Here is a 15,670-nt window from a genome sequence, read left to right as displayed (position 1 = left end):
AGACTTCCTTTGACACAAACTCATCATTTTATATAGCTAACTTCTTTCCCTCAAATTTAAGCATTATTCATGTAATAAGCTATACATTGTTTCAATTCTTTGGGTAGTAACACTTTACTGTTTTATAGGTATTAAATAAATGTACTTTCTTTCTTTACTAGTACTAAAACTCAACATTTTGAGTCTTAATTAGTAAATATTTCAGAGTACAAAATGATCATCAACTATTGTTTGCTATGGCTGCTGGCTGCAAGCACCATGATTAATCCGGCCGCTGCACGGAACAGCCTGAGCCCGGAAATAATGGCGGAGCAAAGGGCGGATTTCGTCGAGAGGCTTCCAGGGCAGCCAAAGGTGAGTTTTAAGCAGTATGCAGGGTATGTGACAGTGAATGCAAGTCATGGGAAGGCACTCTTTTATTGGTTTTTTGAAGCTGCTGAAAAGCCTCAAAGTAAGCCTTTGCTCCTTTGGCTTAATGGAGGTACTATTTCATTTGTCAAGCTTGTTATTACATAGTACATTGTACCACGTATATCATATAATTATATTATCATACTATGTAGTACTCGTATATGTATATTAGACGTATATATATTTTTTTTGTCATAAAAATCTTGCCTTATAATGTTTGTTACAGAAGCTTTAGGAAATTAATTACTCTCATTGTCCCAAAATAAAAATGACACGTTTGCTAAAGATATGTCAAAATAATTCGATGTTTCTAAGTTTAGTTTTCTCTGTTAATGACACACTATAGTACGTACATTAGTACTATACAATTGATTTGTACATTATCATGGTAGATAATTAATAAGCCATCTAATTCATTGCCTAAAACAAAAAAAAAAATACCTAGAGTTGATTATAAGAAAATTTCCTTTTGGCACAAAAATGAAACATCAACATCAGTTTTGGTTGATAATGGGTGTAACAAGAATACAATATGTATAATCTGATGAGTATAATAATTAGTTAGGTGTTAAGACTTGGCCTCTAGCTGTTTGTTATCATTAAATCTTAGGTCGAGTAGTTAAGCTCCTCTTAACTAATAACTTATATTCAATTAATTAAACCATAAGGTCATTATTATTAGAAAGTTAAATCATAAAATATTTCCTTTGTTCCTATTTGATGTCTTTAGTTCATCATTAATAATATCGATACATATGATTACATATGTGACATCATATTGAATTTTTCTCGATGTTTAGTTTCATTACAAATTCAATTTTCAGGATTTGAAAATTATGTATCTGGGGAAGTAAATTAAAATATGTGCGTTGTTAAAAAAGCGAAAAGCAAACAGTAATAACAATACTAGTTTAAGAAATGAAACAAATTTTGTCACAAATTATTTTAAAAGGTATATTAACAACAATTTTCAAGTTTCAATTTTCTAAGTTGTTTCTTAAATTGCATATACAGGGCCAGGATGCTCTTCAATTGGGTATGGAGAAGCAGAAGAGTTGGGCCCTTTCTCTCCTCAAAAGGGCAGCAAACCCAAACTAAAGCTCAATAAGTACTCTTGGAATAAAGGTTAATAATCTTGTGTACATTTACTCTTGTTGAAATTCTAGGGGAGGGATTTTAAAAAGGTTATTTTTCACAAAATCGCGAAAAAAGTCATGTTACATACACTATTCGCGATATAAATGTTACATTATAGCATTTTTCATTAATACATTGTAGTTCTTACATAAAGTATTTTGTATTTTCAGCTGCCAATCTTTTGTTTCTGGAATCTCCTGTTGGTGTTGGATTTTCTTACAGTAATACTAGCAGTGACATAAGTGAACTTGGCGACACCATTGCAGGCAATCATCCTTCAATCTTTTCTAAGTTAATCTTGTACTCTCTTTGCTCGAATGCTAGAAATAACAGACGAACAGTAACATTGTCTTAACCCTTCATAATGTTACAACTTTTCCCGGACTAATAGAGTAATTATATTGGTATCAATTTTATGTTTTTGATTGTATTTTTTTTTTCCTTTTTTCCTTTTTTTTATTTTTTACCTTGATCATGATCAACAGCTAAAGATGCATACAACTTTCTAGTTAGTTGGTACAAAAGATTTCCACAGTTTAAGTCCCATGATTTTTACCTTTCTGGGGAGAGTTATGCAGGTAAATTCATATACACTTCACTCTATTCTTAAGCATTTTTCATAAGTTATTATTTGAAACATTGTACTATACTCTATAATAAGTTGGTATTTCTTTTTTCTTATCCTACTTATAAGGTCATTATGTTCCACAACTTGCTAAGCTCATACTCGACGGCAATAAGATTGCTTCTAAGGAAGATCAAATCAAACTCAAAAGGTTTCATGGTAAACATTCAGCATTCCTACTATAATAATCTCATTTTGTTGAATCATTCTTTTAAACTGTTTGCTAAGAAAATCAATTGTATTGTAGACTCTTAAGTACACAAGTTTTTTCTTTTGAAGTTGAAATATGAATGCACATATATAAATGGAGGTCTGCTTATAATGTACAGTGACATTCTTCAGATTGGAAATGCACTGTTAGACGACGAAACTGATCAGAAAGGGATGGTTGAGTACGCATGGGATCATGCTGTGATATCGGATCGTGTTTACAATGATCTGAAGAAAAACTGTGATTTCAGTAAGAAAAATTTGACTACAGAGTGCAACAATGCTCTGACACAATACTTTGTTGATTATAGACTGATAGATATATACAACTTGTATGCTCCAATATGTATCGAAAACCAGACTAAAACTCACAGAAGGAATACTCAGCCTCCTGTCATTGATGGTGTTTCTCCTCGACTCTTCTCCAGATTTGTAAGCCATTAATCCCTTGTTTTTGTTCAGTCACAGGCCCTGTCGCGACAAACTGTTTAATAACTAGTACTTGCTGTTCTGTTGTAGGAAGGGTGGCTCAAAAGACCGTCAGCAGGGTATGATCCATGTGCATCAGACTACACAGATGTTTATATGAATAGACTGGATGTCCAAGCTGCTTTACATGCCAATGTTACAAAACTTCCATATCCATGGACTCACTGCAAGTAAGTCTTAGTAGCACACACTAGCTCATACAGTAGACAGGCTAAGATTTGTTCCCGTGACCTTTGTGTCACGCTGGCTCTTGATACCATGTTAAAGGACCAACTCAACCAAAAGCTTAAGCTGATGGTTGAGGCCTAGAAATATGTTTTATACTCAGTCAAACTGATAAGGCCTAAAGCTGCTAATTTAGTACGTGTTGGTTGTATCTATGGTTCTGCAGTAACAATATCACTTCTTGGAGTGACTCTCCATCCTCGATACTTCCTACAATAAAAGAGCTTATAGCCAAGGGTCTTCGCGTTTGGATATTCAGGTGATTTACTTCCCCTTCCTCAGTTCCTCAGTTCTTCCCCTCGTGCTCGCAAAACCTCACTTCTTGTATGTATCACAAACAACTGATCACGATTGTATTGGTATCGACAGTGGAGATAATGATGGGAGAATTCCGGTAACATCAACTAGGTACACTCTTAGAAAACTCAGGTTGAAAACAGTTCAAGAATGGACTGCATGGTATACCAGCTCACAGGTAATACATGTAACATGTTACATTGTTACATGACCTATAAAATTGTACATATATTATACCAAAACATTAATGTTTGAGGTCAAATTATATTTTTGAAGGTGTTTGTCTTGTAATATATAGGTTGGAGGATGGACAATACAATACGAAGGATTGATGTTTGTGACAGTAAGAGGTGCAGGGCATCAAGTTCCAACGACTAAGCCAAGACAAGCTCTGCAGTTGATCAAGCACTTCTTAGCTGGTAAAAAACTACCAGATGCACCACCTTCATGATGAATTGTTGATGATGACATACAACCATTTTATTTGCCATAAGTTCAGTAGATTATAGTTTTTTTGTTTTGTATTAAGCTTTTAAGAGTTATGATTAGCACCAAATGTGAGAGTGAGAATATGTATTACCATTGTATTGTAGATTACATTTGATTTGTAGAGCATTCTTTGATAGAAATGTACTTCAGATAATTTGATAACTTAAAGGAATTTATATCTTTAGAATTTTATAAGGTGTGTATCTTATAAAATTTGGCACTATTTTATTGATAATTAAGAGTCACTAACAGCCAACTTACCTCGTGTTTAAGTGGATTATACCTAAAACGAGCCAAGAAATACTTGTGGCATGCCAGACTCATGTCAATCATCGTGTCATCGGACCACTTTATAATTTTTACACGTTGATCTGTCGTGTTTGTGTTAAATTTTGAAAACAAAGCTCATAAGTTTCATAACCAACTAGCATGCCTCTTGTGTCATGTCTTATAACAGGATAACTCTAGGTCGGTATCCGTGTCGTGTCTAACCAGCCCTCGCCCGGTCCGGCCCATTTCTAGCAATAGTGAACAAATAATAAAACAGAAAAAATAAAGCGCAGAAGATAATTCTCAAGTAGATGAAACATTAAAACCATAGAAAAACTGAAGATTGAAGAAGAAGAGGAGAGAAAGAGAGAGAGATAAAAATGGCGAAGACGAAGAAGCAATTACTATCATCAGCACCATGGAGAGAAGAAGAAAATCCCTCTGATAAATTCAAAGATGCAAAGCTCAAAGTCACCAATCAACCTGGTAGTACTCCTACTATGCATGTTCCTGGTAAAAAGAAGAATTCTCTCTCCTCCAACAATGGCGCTGATGATGATGATGATTCTCTCTCCGAAATTGACCCCCAACTTCGTTACAGTTTCCAGCGCAACTATCAGGTTTTCTGCTTTCCCTTTTTTTCGATTTTTCTGGGATTTTTTTTAAGAGTTTAATTTGTGACTTTGGAGTGTAATTATGCTCTATTTTAACGAATTATGAAATGGGGTTGTTTTTTTTTGTTGAATTCTTATTGAATTTTAGGAGTTAGGCTTTGGAATTGTGTTTTTGGATTGTAATTCAATTCTGTTTCTTTATGGTTTCCTTTCTTCTGTGTTGAAATTCAGTAGTTAGGGTTTTGAAATTAGAAAATTACTAAAAAGTTACAAATTTTTGTTGGATTATTCAAATTGAGGGGTCAGATGATTAAAAATGGAGTTGGAGTGTTGGGGTTTACACCCTTGACATAGCTGAAAAGAGTTTTGGAATCATGGGGTGATGATGATATTCATGGTTTTATTCTGATTGTACTTGTTTGAATGTGTGATGCCTAGGATGTTCATTCTGTATTCGAGTGTACTTGCTTGTAGCTTTACCTGCCATCCCAGGACTCGGGTTGGCGTAAATAATTGAAATTTCATAGGATGATTTCACTAGATTTTACTGAATATCAAATGTTGGAGTAAGGTGTCCAATTAATATTGTTCTGAATTGTAGGAGTGTGTTTTCTTAAGATTTTCGTGTTACTCTACCCGGTTCTCAAACTAAGTTGATGAATGTCATCTAGGAAATTCTTTAGATGGTATGTAGTTTGGGAAAGGTGCCCTATTCACAATAATTATAACTTTAGCGTGCAAGGGGATTGTGATGGACTGATGGCTATTGACAAGGGTTCTTGAGACTGGAGTTACTCTATTAATACTAGGTATCTCTTTCTTCCTATATGTAATAACTATTGACAAGGGTGATTCTGTACTCAAGGAAGGAAGTGTTCCTAAATTTCTTCAACAAAATAGGATATTATATCTTTGAGGCATGGCTTATCATTGATGAAGTGCCTTTTTTGTTCTTGTTCTTCTCTTGAGGTTCAAGAAAGAGAGCTTTGAAGGGACAACAATGACACTGAAAATGTTCTTACTTCGTATTATGATTATGCGCGCTCTTTAGGATTAATTGTCTTTCCTATTCTTCTTTTTCTTATAAAGTTTAAGAAAGAGAGCTTTAAAAGAGAAAGCAATTTCTCTGTAAATGTCTCATATTGGCTTATGACTATTCGCACTCTTCAGGATTCCGTGAATCAGACTTACTATTTGAAGATAAAGGACCCTAAAAAAGCTTGGTTGGCATGAGGGTCACTGCTACTTCGGGCCTAAACAGCTTGTACATTGAGCTCTTTACTTTTGAAGATTAAACTTTGGGCTATATTGTGATTTTTTATTTTCATATCAAGCCTCAATGTAGATAAGGTCCCAGAAGCTATTGATTATTAGTACTTATAGAAACTATATACTAAAAGGGTGGACATACCGCATACAAATATTCATCTTTATTATTTTTAGGAAATTATATCATTATATGGGGGTTGTTGAATCTTTTGACGGAAGAGGAAACTATTCCTTTTATTCCTTAGTTAATGTAGATCTTGGATATAATTCATTCTCATCCTTCAACTTCTTATGTTGGTTATTCACTGTGTTTTTTGTTTTCATGGAGACCATTATATTAATAATAGCGGGTTTCACTGCTTTTCATCTGCCTTAAAAGCTGGAATCTTATCAACTCTGAGAAAATTATGTAGCACAACTTTAAAGTATCTGAAATATTATTCCAAATGTTTTATTTTCCTGCTAATTCTACAAAGATCAAGGGCTGCTTGTTCTAAATATTGTTTGCTTGAAGGTGAAAGCAGTTTTTTGGAAAAGTTAAATAACTCCTATGCTTGTTTCTTCTGTAATGTTCCACCTTTTTTTGCCCCTGGTATCTTTTTTGGGCAAGTTTATAGCTTTTTTAAGGAACTAAAACCCATAATTAAATACGTTTGGGTGATTGGGCATCAAAACTCTGGAGTACTAGCTGTATTTCTCTTAAATTTAGGGGTCGTTTGGTTCGCACGAGGGAATCGAAATGGAATGAACAAAGGGAAAGACAAGGAATGGAATGAAAATCCCCCAATTTTGGGGTGTTGTTTGTTTTGAATAACAAAGGAATGGAATGAATGGAAAGCCACCACCACACCACTACCACTCGCCTTCACTTTCAATCATTTTTAGCCACCACCCAGCCACTCCACCCACTCGCCGCACCTCCTCCACAACTCCCCCCTTTCGCCACGCCACCACCACCCCTCGTCGCGCTGCCTCGACCTCTCGTCCCCCGAAAAAACCACCCATAGCCCCGAAAAACCCTAACCCCGATCTCCCTTGACCCCGAAAAAACCACCCGCTAGGGTTTCGAGAGTGGTGGGAGGGCTGGGCGCCGGATTTCGGGGTCAAGGGATATCGGGGTCAGGGTTTTTCGGGGTTATGGGTGGTTATTTTGGGGGAGGGGAGGACGGCGAGGCTCGGGGGAAGGTCGGCGGTGGTCGGAGGAGGGGCGGCGGTGGTAAGGGTAGGGGCGGCGGTGGTCTGGGCTGGTTTTCCGGTGGTGATGTGAAGGTGGGTAAGGAATGGAATGGAAATACCTGGGGGGTGGGGAATGAAGTTAGAGGGATTTTGGGGAATGAAGGGGGTAAAGGGAATGGGAAAAATGGGCTAACAAACAACAACAAAGGGAATGGGGGCAGTTGATTCCCATTCCCTTTGATGATTAACCCCAACCAAACGGCCCCTTACTTCTATGAGGTCTGTATGAGTATATGTATTTATGTTGATCTTATTTTGATATTTTTCATATTGTTTATATAATGCTTACTCTTATCTGTGGATCTATTTGCAGTTTCTTCAGCGGGTGTTTAGCATTGACACCCTTGTCAAACCCCTCCCTCCAGTGATGGCGTATAATGTTTCTCGCAACTTGAGCTTCTTCACTCGTATTTTCACCCAGTTTTTTGGTAATACAAACTTCTTTGGTTTGCTTTTCCCTCTGTTCTAAAGTTTGACTGGGTAGTGCATATGTCTCAGCCCCTCAGAAGTCAGAATTGTTCCTGAACCCAAATTGTTTGGAAAGATCATAGGCTTTTTATGTTTGCTGCTATGATTTTTAATTTAACTCCTCTAAGTGCAATTTGATTCATATGCTCCTTATCACTTATCAGCCATGTCAGATTTACTTGCATTCTTTGATCCTTGTTTGCTAATTGCTATCATGTAGAGCCTCTCATCTCATTTGTCAAAAAGGAAAAGCTGGAAAATCATATGTGATAATGGGTGCCTCTTTTTTATGAACCGCTGCTTTATTTGAGTGTCTGGCTGTCATGTTGTTTGCTTGCTTCCCGATTACTACTTTCATTTTAATTCTCTCACCTCTTTGTTGAATTAATCAAAATATTGCATCATATCTTTTGATTTGGTTTACATTTGAATCTGATTAATGCACTTTAAAGGAGACTTAATTGATTGTCTTGACATCTTAGTATACGCGTGAATTACCAAAAATAAATAAAAATAAAAGTCGTCTTATGTGCCTATGCTTCAGGCTAGAAGCTATGAAGTTGACCACTCTATGGAATGTTGTTGGGCGCATATTAGCCACATGTGCATAATAATTTTGTCATGGTTACAAGTGAAAAATCATTCTTCTTTTCACCCTTTTGTAATCTTTGCGGGATCATCCAAAACAATCACTCTTCTTTTCACCCATTATATACAGCAGGTTTGTAAACAATCCTCCTGATGGTGATGATTGTGGTTTTGTCCTTTTGTTTGAGAAGTTGGTCACTATCAAAAATTGATGAAAAAAAGGGGTAAAAGATACATAAAGTATGCCATGAGGGCGGTCTAGAATTGTGAAGATCCAAAATGCTAATATCATATAGTCAATAGTCTACTCATCTAGTGAACTTCTAGCTGAAGCACTCCCTGTCTGGTCCATTATAATTTTTGGCTGCTCAGCATTTTCATCTATGTTATTCTGCTCTGAAGCCTTTTGAGGTCTGGGGTGGAATTTTCAGTCTTCTGTGAATCCTAACCATTTCATATTGCAAAACCCTTCACACTTATTGAATATGAAATTTAGGTCCTAAAAAAACTGTAAATCTAATTATTGATTTTTGCCTTAAACAGATCCGGAAGGCATCTCAAATGCTCAAAAATCGCTTGGACTTGGACAAGAAGAGAAGGTTCGACGTGTTCGTTAACCAGAAGAAATGCATGTGAATAGCATGTTTTTTGCACGAATTCCTTTTTATTGTCACTTAAGCATGCTTTCTTAGTTGCTTAACAAATGGAGGGAGGTGTGGATGATATATTGTTACATTATATCTTGTGCTGAATTCCATTTTTATTAAATCTTAATGTTGAGAAGATCTTATTTTGACCTTTCTGTTCATCTTGTATATTAAGTTCACCCTAGTTTCAAGCATTCTGTTCACCCTATCACCAGCAAGGCATCTACAAGCTACATCATAAACAATATTCTCGAAAACACTGCCAGTCAGCAAACTTACAGGTCCCTGTAAGTATCACAGCATTCTTTGAATCCAAATACTATGCACAACTTCTGCCAATTCAGGAAAAGTCTGCCTTTAGCATCAACTTTCCTGCGGTGCTTTATTGCCCTAAAACCTCCTGATCAAATTGCTGGATTTTAGCTTCGTGTAATCAAATAGATGCAATTGCACCAGATTTTCTGAGAATAGGGGCATTGGATGAAAAAGGTGCTGCACATTCTCACTGCCACCAAGACAAAGCAAGCAAATTGGGTCACAGCCTCACAGGCTAACCACAGGAGGAAGACACTGTAGGAGAGGCTTTATTGTTACAGATCAATCCTTTGGCATTTGAGGCAGGCTTGAGCTGATTGTCTAAACTTCTTGATTTCCCAAAAACAATCCTTTGGCCTTCTATTATGATTTATGCATATAGAAAAACAATCCTTTGACATTCTATTGGATTCATCTCAATATACACTATAATCTTATCAAATACGAAGTATTATTTTACAAATTCAATAAGGATTTTTTATGAACTATTGTTGAAGTATAGTCTTATTGAATCTAATTTTACAAATTCAATATGGATTTTTCTTTCATCTTATTTAACTTATTTATAAAAAAATAATAATAATAAAAAATCTAGATATGTTCGGATATCTTATAATTCAAATCACATTCCACAAGAGTATCATTGGGATATGAACCAATACAAACATAATCAAATAAGTACTTTGTAAAGCCTTAGTGAAAAGGACTAAGGTCTACAAAGTATTATTATGGAGCCTTAGTCGTTAGGGAGATTTCATCATTTTATACAGGGAATACCCAGTCAATCAGTCTGATTGACAATTGACAAACATTGTAAATCAGGTGGCAATTGAGTAATTTTTTGCAACTTTTTAAAAATAAATAAATAAATAAATAATCAGATTTTAGGATTTCAGATCTACTCTATCACGATCGCAAGTTCGCAGCAACCACCACCGCTCGAAGTCCATCATAGCCACCACAACCTGTCTTCCCGTCGATCAACCATGAAGGCTTTCCTCTTCTTGTTCATTTTTTCTCAACCGCAATGACCCAACGCCGCGAAAATTAACGACACCCTAATAGCAAAGAGTGTAAATTTAGGGCCATACTACCCTTTAGGGAAAGCATCTTCTTTGCGGCCACATCTTCATCTCAACGACAATAGTATTGCTCATGGGGAGGAAAGAGGAGAACAGTTTAAACAGCCATTTCAATTACTTATTTGCCCCCATTTTTATTGCTGAAATTACCAATATACCCCCTCATTTACAAAGTTGGTATATCAGCGTGATTGACTTGGATTTCCTCATTTTATACTAATCCATTTCAAATTTAGTAATCAAACACCCTTTCAAGAGAAACAACTCACAACTTCACAAGTCATAACCTTGCACAGTCGCACTGAACACCTTCAACATTTGTAATAGTCTCTCACCTCTGCTCTCCTGCTCCACCGTGTTGCACCACCATCGCTTTAGCGTAGATCGTCGACAATATCGGTAACTCCGTGAACTCTGCTCCAACTGTTATTACTTTTTTATTACTTTCAAGTTTCTCAAAATATGTGGAAATTCAGAAGAGGATTTTATCTATTAAATTTATCGTATGAGTTGAGTTTGGGTGTTCGTGCTAATTCTATTAATCTGGGAAAAACCCAAGTTCCTAAATTTGCAAATAGTATCTCTGAAAATCTCAAATACCCTTTTAGTTTTAATTCCCAAATTCAGTTTTTTTGCTCTGCTACATCGAATTGCTTGAACCTAGAATCGAATTCAACTGATTTAATTTGTGATAATAATGATGAAAATGGTTGTGGAAATGATGAAGATGATGGGTTTAAAGGGGAAGATGATGATGATGAGATTGAAACTGTGAAAATGGGTTTTATAGATGAGAAACTTAAACATGATTTAGGGGTTGTTTTGGAAATCTTGAGGGGCAGTGTAAGCAAGAGTGACCCGTCTCAGGGCGAGGTTTCGTGTGATAAGCCGAGGGTATTTGGAGGGACAGAAGTTACTAACAAGCTCAATCAATGCGGGGTTTCACTCACTTCGGAGCTGGTGGTGGAGGTACTTTCTAGAACTAGGAATGATTGGGAGGTGGCAATCATGTTCTTCCTATGGGCCGGAAAGCAGCCGGGGTATGTGCATTCGGTTAGAGAATACCATTCGATTATATCAATCTTGGCGAAGAGGAGGAAGTTTGATACTGCCTGGTCTTTGATTGATGAGATGAGGAAGAGTGGTATTGTGAATCCTAACACACTACTTATAATGATTAGAAGGTATTCTGCTGCTCATGATGTGGTGAATTCTATAAATACTTTCCATGCTTTTAAGAAGTTTGGTTTTTGCATTGGGATGGACGAATTTCAGAAGCTACTTTCTGCTCTTACTCGATACAAGAATGTGCAGGAAGCTGAGCAGTTGCTTTTTAGTAACAAAAACACATATGAATTCAATACCAAGAGTTTTAACATCATCCTGAATGGCTGGTGCAATATTGTGGGTAGTCCGCGTGAGGCCAATAGATTCTGGAGGTTGATGAATGAACTGAGAGTGAAACTTGATGTCATTTCATTTTCGAGTATTATATCTTGCTACTCGAAGTTAAACAGGCTGAGAGAAGTCCTCAAATTGTTTGCTCAGATGAAGGAAATGGGTATTGAACCTGATAGGAAAGCCTATAATTCTGTTTTGCACGCTCTTGCAAAGGAAGGTCGTGCAGCAGAAGCCTTGAATCTTCTGCAAACCATGGAAGATAAGGGCATTGCCCCAAATGCTGTCACTTATAACTCATTAATTAAGCCGCTATGCAGGGGCCGAAGAAGGGATGAAGCGCGGAATGTCTTTAGTAAGATGCTCAGCCGTGGCTTACAGCCCACTATTCGAACTTTTCATGCATTCTTGCGTATTCAGAGGACAGGAGAAGAGGCGTTCATGTTGTTAGACAAAATGAAAGAGTTGGGTTGTCAGCCAAATAAAGATACTTATCTATTATTAATAAGGAAATTTTGCAGATGGGGTCAGCTTGATAATGTTTTCATCCTGTGGGATCAGATGACCGATAATGGTTTGAATGATGATGCAACTTCACATATAGCTTTGATCCATGGACTCTTTTTGAATGGAAAGCTAGAAGAAGCACACAAGATATATTCAGAGATGAAGGGGAAAAATTTGCTTCCAGATGCCAAAACAGATGAATTGATCCAGACCTGGTTGTTGAATAAGCAAATGGAAAATTCACCTGTGACGAATTCAGAAGCTAGCTTGGTAACTAATGATCATGTTCCCAGCAAAACCAAAACCATCAAAAAACAATTAGGTCAAGGAACTGGCGCTACAAAGGAGCCTGAATTCAGAAAAGTTATTAAAGAGCGGGGCTTTTCTTTTTGGGAGTAACTGATTATGACGCCTAAATTATCAAACTTCTCAGCAGGCATCATTGTTATTACCCTGCAGAGCTGTATTCTGGATATTTTTTCAGAACTTAAACATTCCCCCATGTAAAATGTCCTCAATCTCCTCATTGCTGCTGCAATAATTTCATGTCCACTAGTTTAAAGAAATTGCCGCCTATACCATCAGCTCCTTCATATGTGTTGTTGGCTGAGAACTTTGGGCTTGTTTACCATCTCATTCTATCCTGTGGACTGTGGTGCTGTCTGAACATATTCTGGTTTGTAGAATTTCTAATTTGTTGATTCCATGGGCAATTCTCTCTCTCGTTATAGATGGTGGCTGTGTGGATGAGGAGGAGATTTTGTATTGAGATGGATTGTCTTAGTTTTCTGTTGTTTGGAGTGTATGCCAGCAGCGTTTAGCTTGAGCTTCTGAGGAAAAGCAGTGGTTAGTCTCATCATTTAGTTGCCTGCTACAAGAATTATAGGAACTCTCTGGGCAGGTAAGAGAACGCGTACATGCAATGTTGCTGGTGTAAGAGATTTGTGCCTAAATGGGAGGCATGAATGGGAAGGCAGATCTGCTAAGGGTCCTGTAGGGAATGCAGCACAGTTTGGATATCTAAAAGCGAGGGTTGTCGCCTTGTAAGAGAACAGCTGATGGATTATGCCTGCTTATTAGAGTTTTCAGAACAGATGTTCATGTTATAAAATGTAAGACAATCAAGCATTTTGGTACAAGTTTTATGTACTAATATACTATGAATAATACAAAGATGTGCGGATCAAAGGCTCCGCCAACCCCATTACTCTTTATTCTAAATGATGTATGAACGAACATCCTATTACTATACACTTTCATATATGGAGGACAACGATATTCAAGCATGTCAGTGAAAACCTCGTTCATTTATCTCCATGTACAAAACAGTTGAATTACCATCATTTTAAAATAGTGTATTGAATTTTACTGGAAAAAATTGCAAATATTCATGTAAAATCCTTAGCATGTCGGTGAAAACCTCGTTCATTTATCTCTTTGATTGCTTTAAAACGTCAATCTTGGGGTACTCTTTAAAATTGGGGATTCGTTGGTCAATTTACCAACGTGACATGTTCATACGCCCATGTTGATGATGACTTGGCTGAACACGTAAGCCAATTCCATCATTAACACACTTTACCACTCCTCAAAGCTTGCTACCTTCATTCACCTATCACCATGTTCTTGGTCATCCCTACCCTTTGGGGTTAGTCATGCCCTTAATTTCACCTTTTATTCCTAGGGTATTCATTGATGAGGTGGTGGTGTCGGTGGACGGTTTAACGGAAGAAGATAGTGTTGTCCGGGAAGAAGATAGTGTTGTCGGTGGTAGCTACAATGTAGGAAATAAGTGTCGGTGGAAGCTTCAATGGAGGAAATAAGCGGCGTTCATAAATCGCTTGCCTACGTGTATTTTTAAATAGAAATAGGCTTCTAGTTAAGAGAAAATACAATTTTATTTTCATGATTTTGTTTATCTAATGACATTTTTGTAAATAAATCAACAAAAAATCCCAATCAGCCCGACATTTTCGTAAATAAGTGAACATTTGTGGAATCCGCATATTAATAAAAGTTGTTCACTCCAACTGAGATAAATTGTTGATATATTTACAAAAATGTCATTAAATAAACAAATTTTCATGAAGATGAAAAAAGAAAAACAGAATTCTAATAAAGAACTGGAGAGAGTATTATATAGTTGTAATAGACTAATAGATAGATACAAACCACAATCTTACCCATAACTACAAAGAAAGCTAAGTACATATACTATGCAACTATGGTGAGAAAGCTTGACGAAGACGATTACAATCAACAAGATAAGCAAAACCATAAGCCATATTGACAAGAGTACCATCATGAAGCTCATCCGACGACGTCGCGGTAGCATCCGTCGAAAAGAACACCCTAAACCCACGTACAAACGCCTCTCTAGCAGTCGTCTCACAACACAAATTTGTCATAACTCCACTAATAACCACTTCCTTCACGCCCATCTTCTTCAGCCTCTCTTCTAGTCCCGTGTTTCGAAACGCGCTATATGTATCCTTCTCTACCACCTCCATATCATTGTCACCTTCTTTCTTGTCTTCTCCTATTGCCGCCTCGACTACTTCTGTGATGAGGTTTGATTCGGGGGTTCCGTCGACGATGATTTCCCCGCCCCACCACTCGCCTAATACACCTCCGTCATCGCCGGGTTTGTGGCGGTGGCGCGTGAGTATGACTGGGATTCCCGCGCTTTTACAGAGGTTGATGGTGGTTGTTATGGCGGGAATGATGGGTTTTGCTATTGAAGAGAAGTAGTTTTGCATGTCGATTACTAAAAGAACTGAGGTTTTCGGGTCGGGTAATCGTTTTCGGGTTTCGTATTTTTTGTATGAAGTTGAAATTTGAGCTGCCATTTTTTTCAATTAGGAGTTAGAAATTGATCAGATTTTAGATTAGAAATGATATTGTAATTTTGGGTAGAAAAAATTAAGATGATTGATGATAAATGAACAGCATGTAGAATGTTGTGGAAAGTTGTAAGACTTGTAACGTGGTGTACTTTGTATTTGAGTGATATGTGTCCCTCCTATTTTGAGCCACAACCACATATTGTCAAATTTGAAAATTTTACTCCCTTGGCCGCTTTATTTTTGCCGTATTGTCATTTTTGGGTCAAACTTTAAAAACTTTGACTATAAATTAACGTTAATATACAAAAAGTAACATAGTCACGAATGGTCTTGTTAGATTCGTCTTATTGCTTTGTATAGTTTGTTAATATCATATTTTTATAATTTTTGCGTACATGACAATAAAGATATAAACATTTTAATATATGTCTTGAAAACCGTGCATAGTTAAATGGAGCAATAATATAGAGTTAAGCAAAACCATGTTTTTGTGGTTTTGTTCACATTTAACCATATCTATCTATTAGCTATTAACAACTAACCTAGG

At 36.8% G+C, this 15,670-nt stretch overlaps 3 protein-coding genes and 1 pseudogene across 3 annotated transcripts; 3 read left to right on the top strand and 1 right to left on the bottom strand.

The window, feature by feature from the left end:
- Positions 1 to 118: 118 nt before the first annotated feature.
- LOC145558200 (serine carboxypeptidase-like 34) lies at positions 119 to 4,072 on the top strand. Its single transcript, XM_081619353.1, has 10 exons — positions 119 to 481; positions 1,426 to 1,536; positions 1,719 to 1,814; positions 2,034 to 2,126; positions 2,243 to 2,324; positions 2,503 to 2,815; positions 2,903 to 3,042; positions 3,264 to 3,356; positions 3,467 to 3,572; positions 3,693 to 4,072. The coding sequence occupies exons 1-10, from the start codon at positions 214 to 216 to the stop codon at positions 3,843 to 3,845; spliced, it is 1,455 nt and encodes a 484-aa protein (XP_081475479.1). The 5' UTR covers positions 119 to 213; the 3' UTR covers positions 3,846 to 4,072.
- Positions 4,073 to 4,449: 377 nt separating this feature from the next.
- Positions 4,450 to 9,124, top strand: LOC145558199 (uncharacterized). Its single transcript, XM_081619352.1, has 3 exons — positions 4,450 to 4,773; positions 7,586 to 7,700; positions 8,872 to 9,124. The coding sequence occupies exons 1-3, from the start codon at positions 4,534 to 4,536 to the stop codon at positions 8,943 to 8,945; spliced, it is 429 nt and encodes a 142-aa protein (XP_081475478.1). The 5' UTR covers positions 4,450 to 4,533; the 3' UTR covers positions 8,946 to 9,124.
- A 1,491-nt stretch (positions 9,125 to 10,615) lies between these two features.
- On the top strand, positions 10,616 to 13,687 carry LOC145558193 (pentatricopeptide repeat-containing protein At5g15010, mitochondrial pseudogene; annotated as a pseudogene).
- Positions 13,688 to 14,375: 688 nt separating this feature from the next.
- LOC145558197 (nicotinamidase 2-like) lies at positions 14,376 to 15,255 on the bottom strand. Its single transcript, XM_081619350.1, has one exon. The coding sequence runs from the start codon at positions 15,124 to 15,126 to the stop codon at positions 14,500 to 14,502; it is 627 nt and encodes a 208-aa protein (XP_081475476.1). The 5' UTR covers positions 15,127 to 15,255; the 3' UTR covers positions 14,376 to 14,499.
- Positions 15,256 to 15,670: the final 415 nt, after the last annotated feature.

This window comes from Chenopodium album, chromosome 9, assembly GCF_948465745.1.
Source record: "Chenopodium album chromosome 9, dcCheAlbu1.1, whole genome shotgun sequence".
NCBI classification, from domain to species: domain Eukaryota; kingdom Viridiplantae; phylum Streptophyta; class Magnoliopsida; order Caryophyllales; family Amaranthaceae; genus Chenopodium; species Chenopodium album.
Note: the sequence above shows the minus strand (reverse complement) of the source record. Positions and strands in the feature narration are given on the sequence as shown.

Coding starts and splice junctions, on each gene's coding strand:
- LOC145558200 (XM_081619353.1), top strand. CDS start 214: ATGATCATCAACTATTGTTTGCTATGGCTGCTGGCTGCAAGCACCATG. Junction 482..1,425: donor GCTCCTTTGGCTTAATGGAG/GTACTATTTCAT, acceptor TTGCATATACAG/GGCCAGGATGCTCTTCAATT. Junction 2,816..2,902: donor CTCGACTCTTCTCCAGATTT/GTAAGCCATTAA, acceptor GTTCTGTTGTAG/GAAGGGTGGCTCAAAAGACC.
- LOC145558199 (XM_081619352.1), top strand. CDS start 4,534: ATGGCGAAGACGAAGAAGCAATTACTATCATCAGCACCATGGAGAGAA. Junction 4,774..7,585: donor GTTTCCAGCGCAACTATCAG/GTTTTCTGCTTT, acceptor ATCTATTTGCAG/TTTCTTCAGCGGGTGTTTAG. Junction 7,701..8,871: donor TATTTTCACCCAGTTTTTTG/GTAATACAAACT, acceptor TGCCTTAAACAG/ATCCGGAAGGCATCTCAAAT.
- LOC145558197 (XM_081619350.1), bottom strand. CDS start 15,126: ATGGCAGCTCAAATTTCAACTTCATACAAAAAATACGAAACCCGAAAA.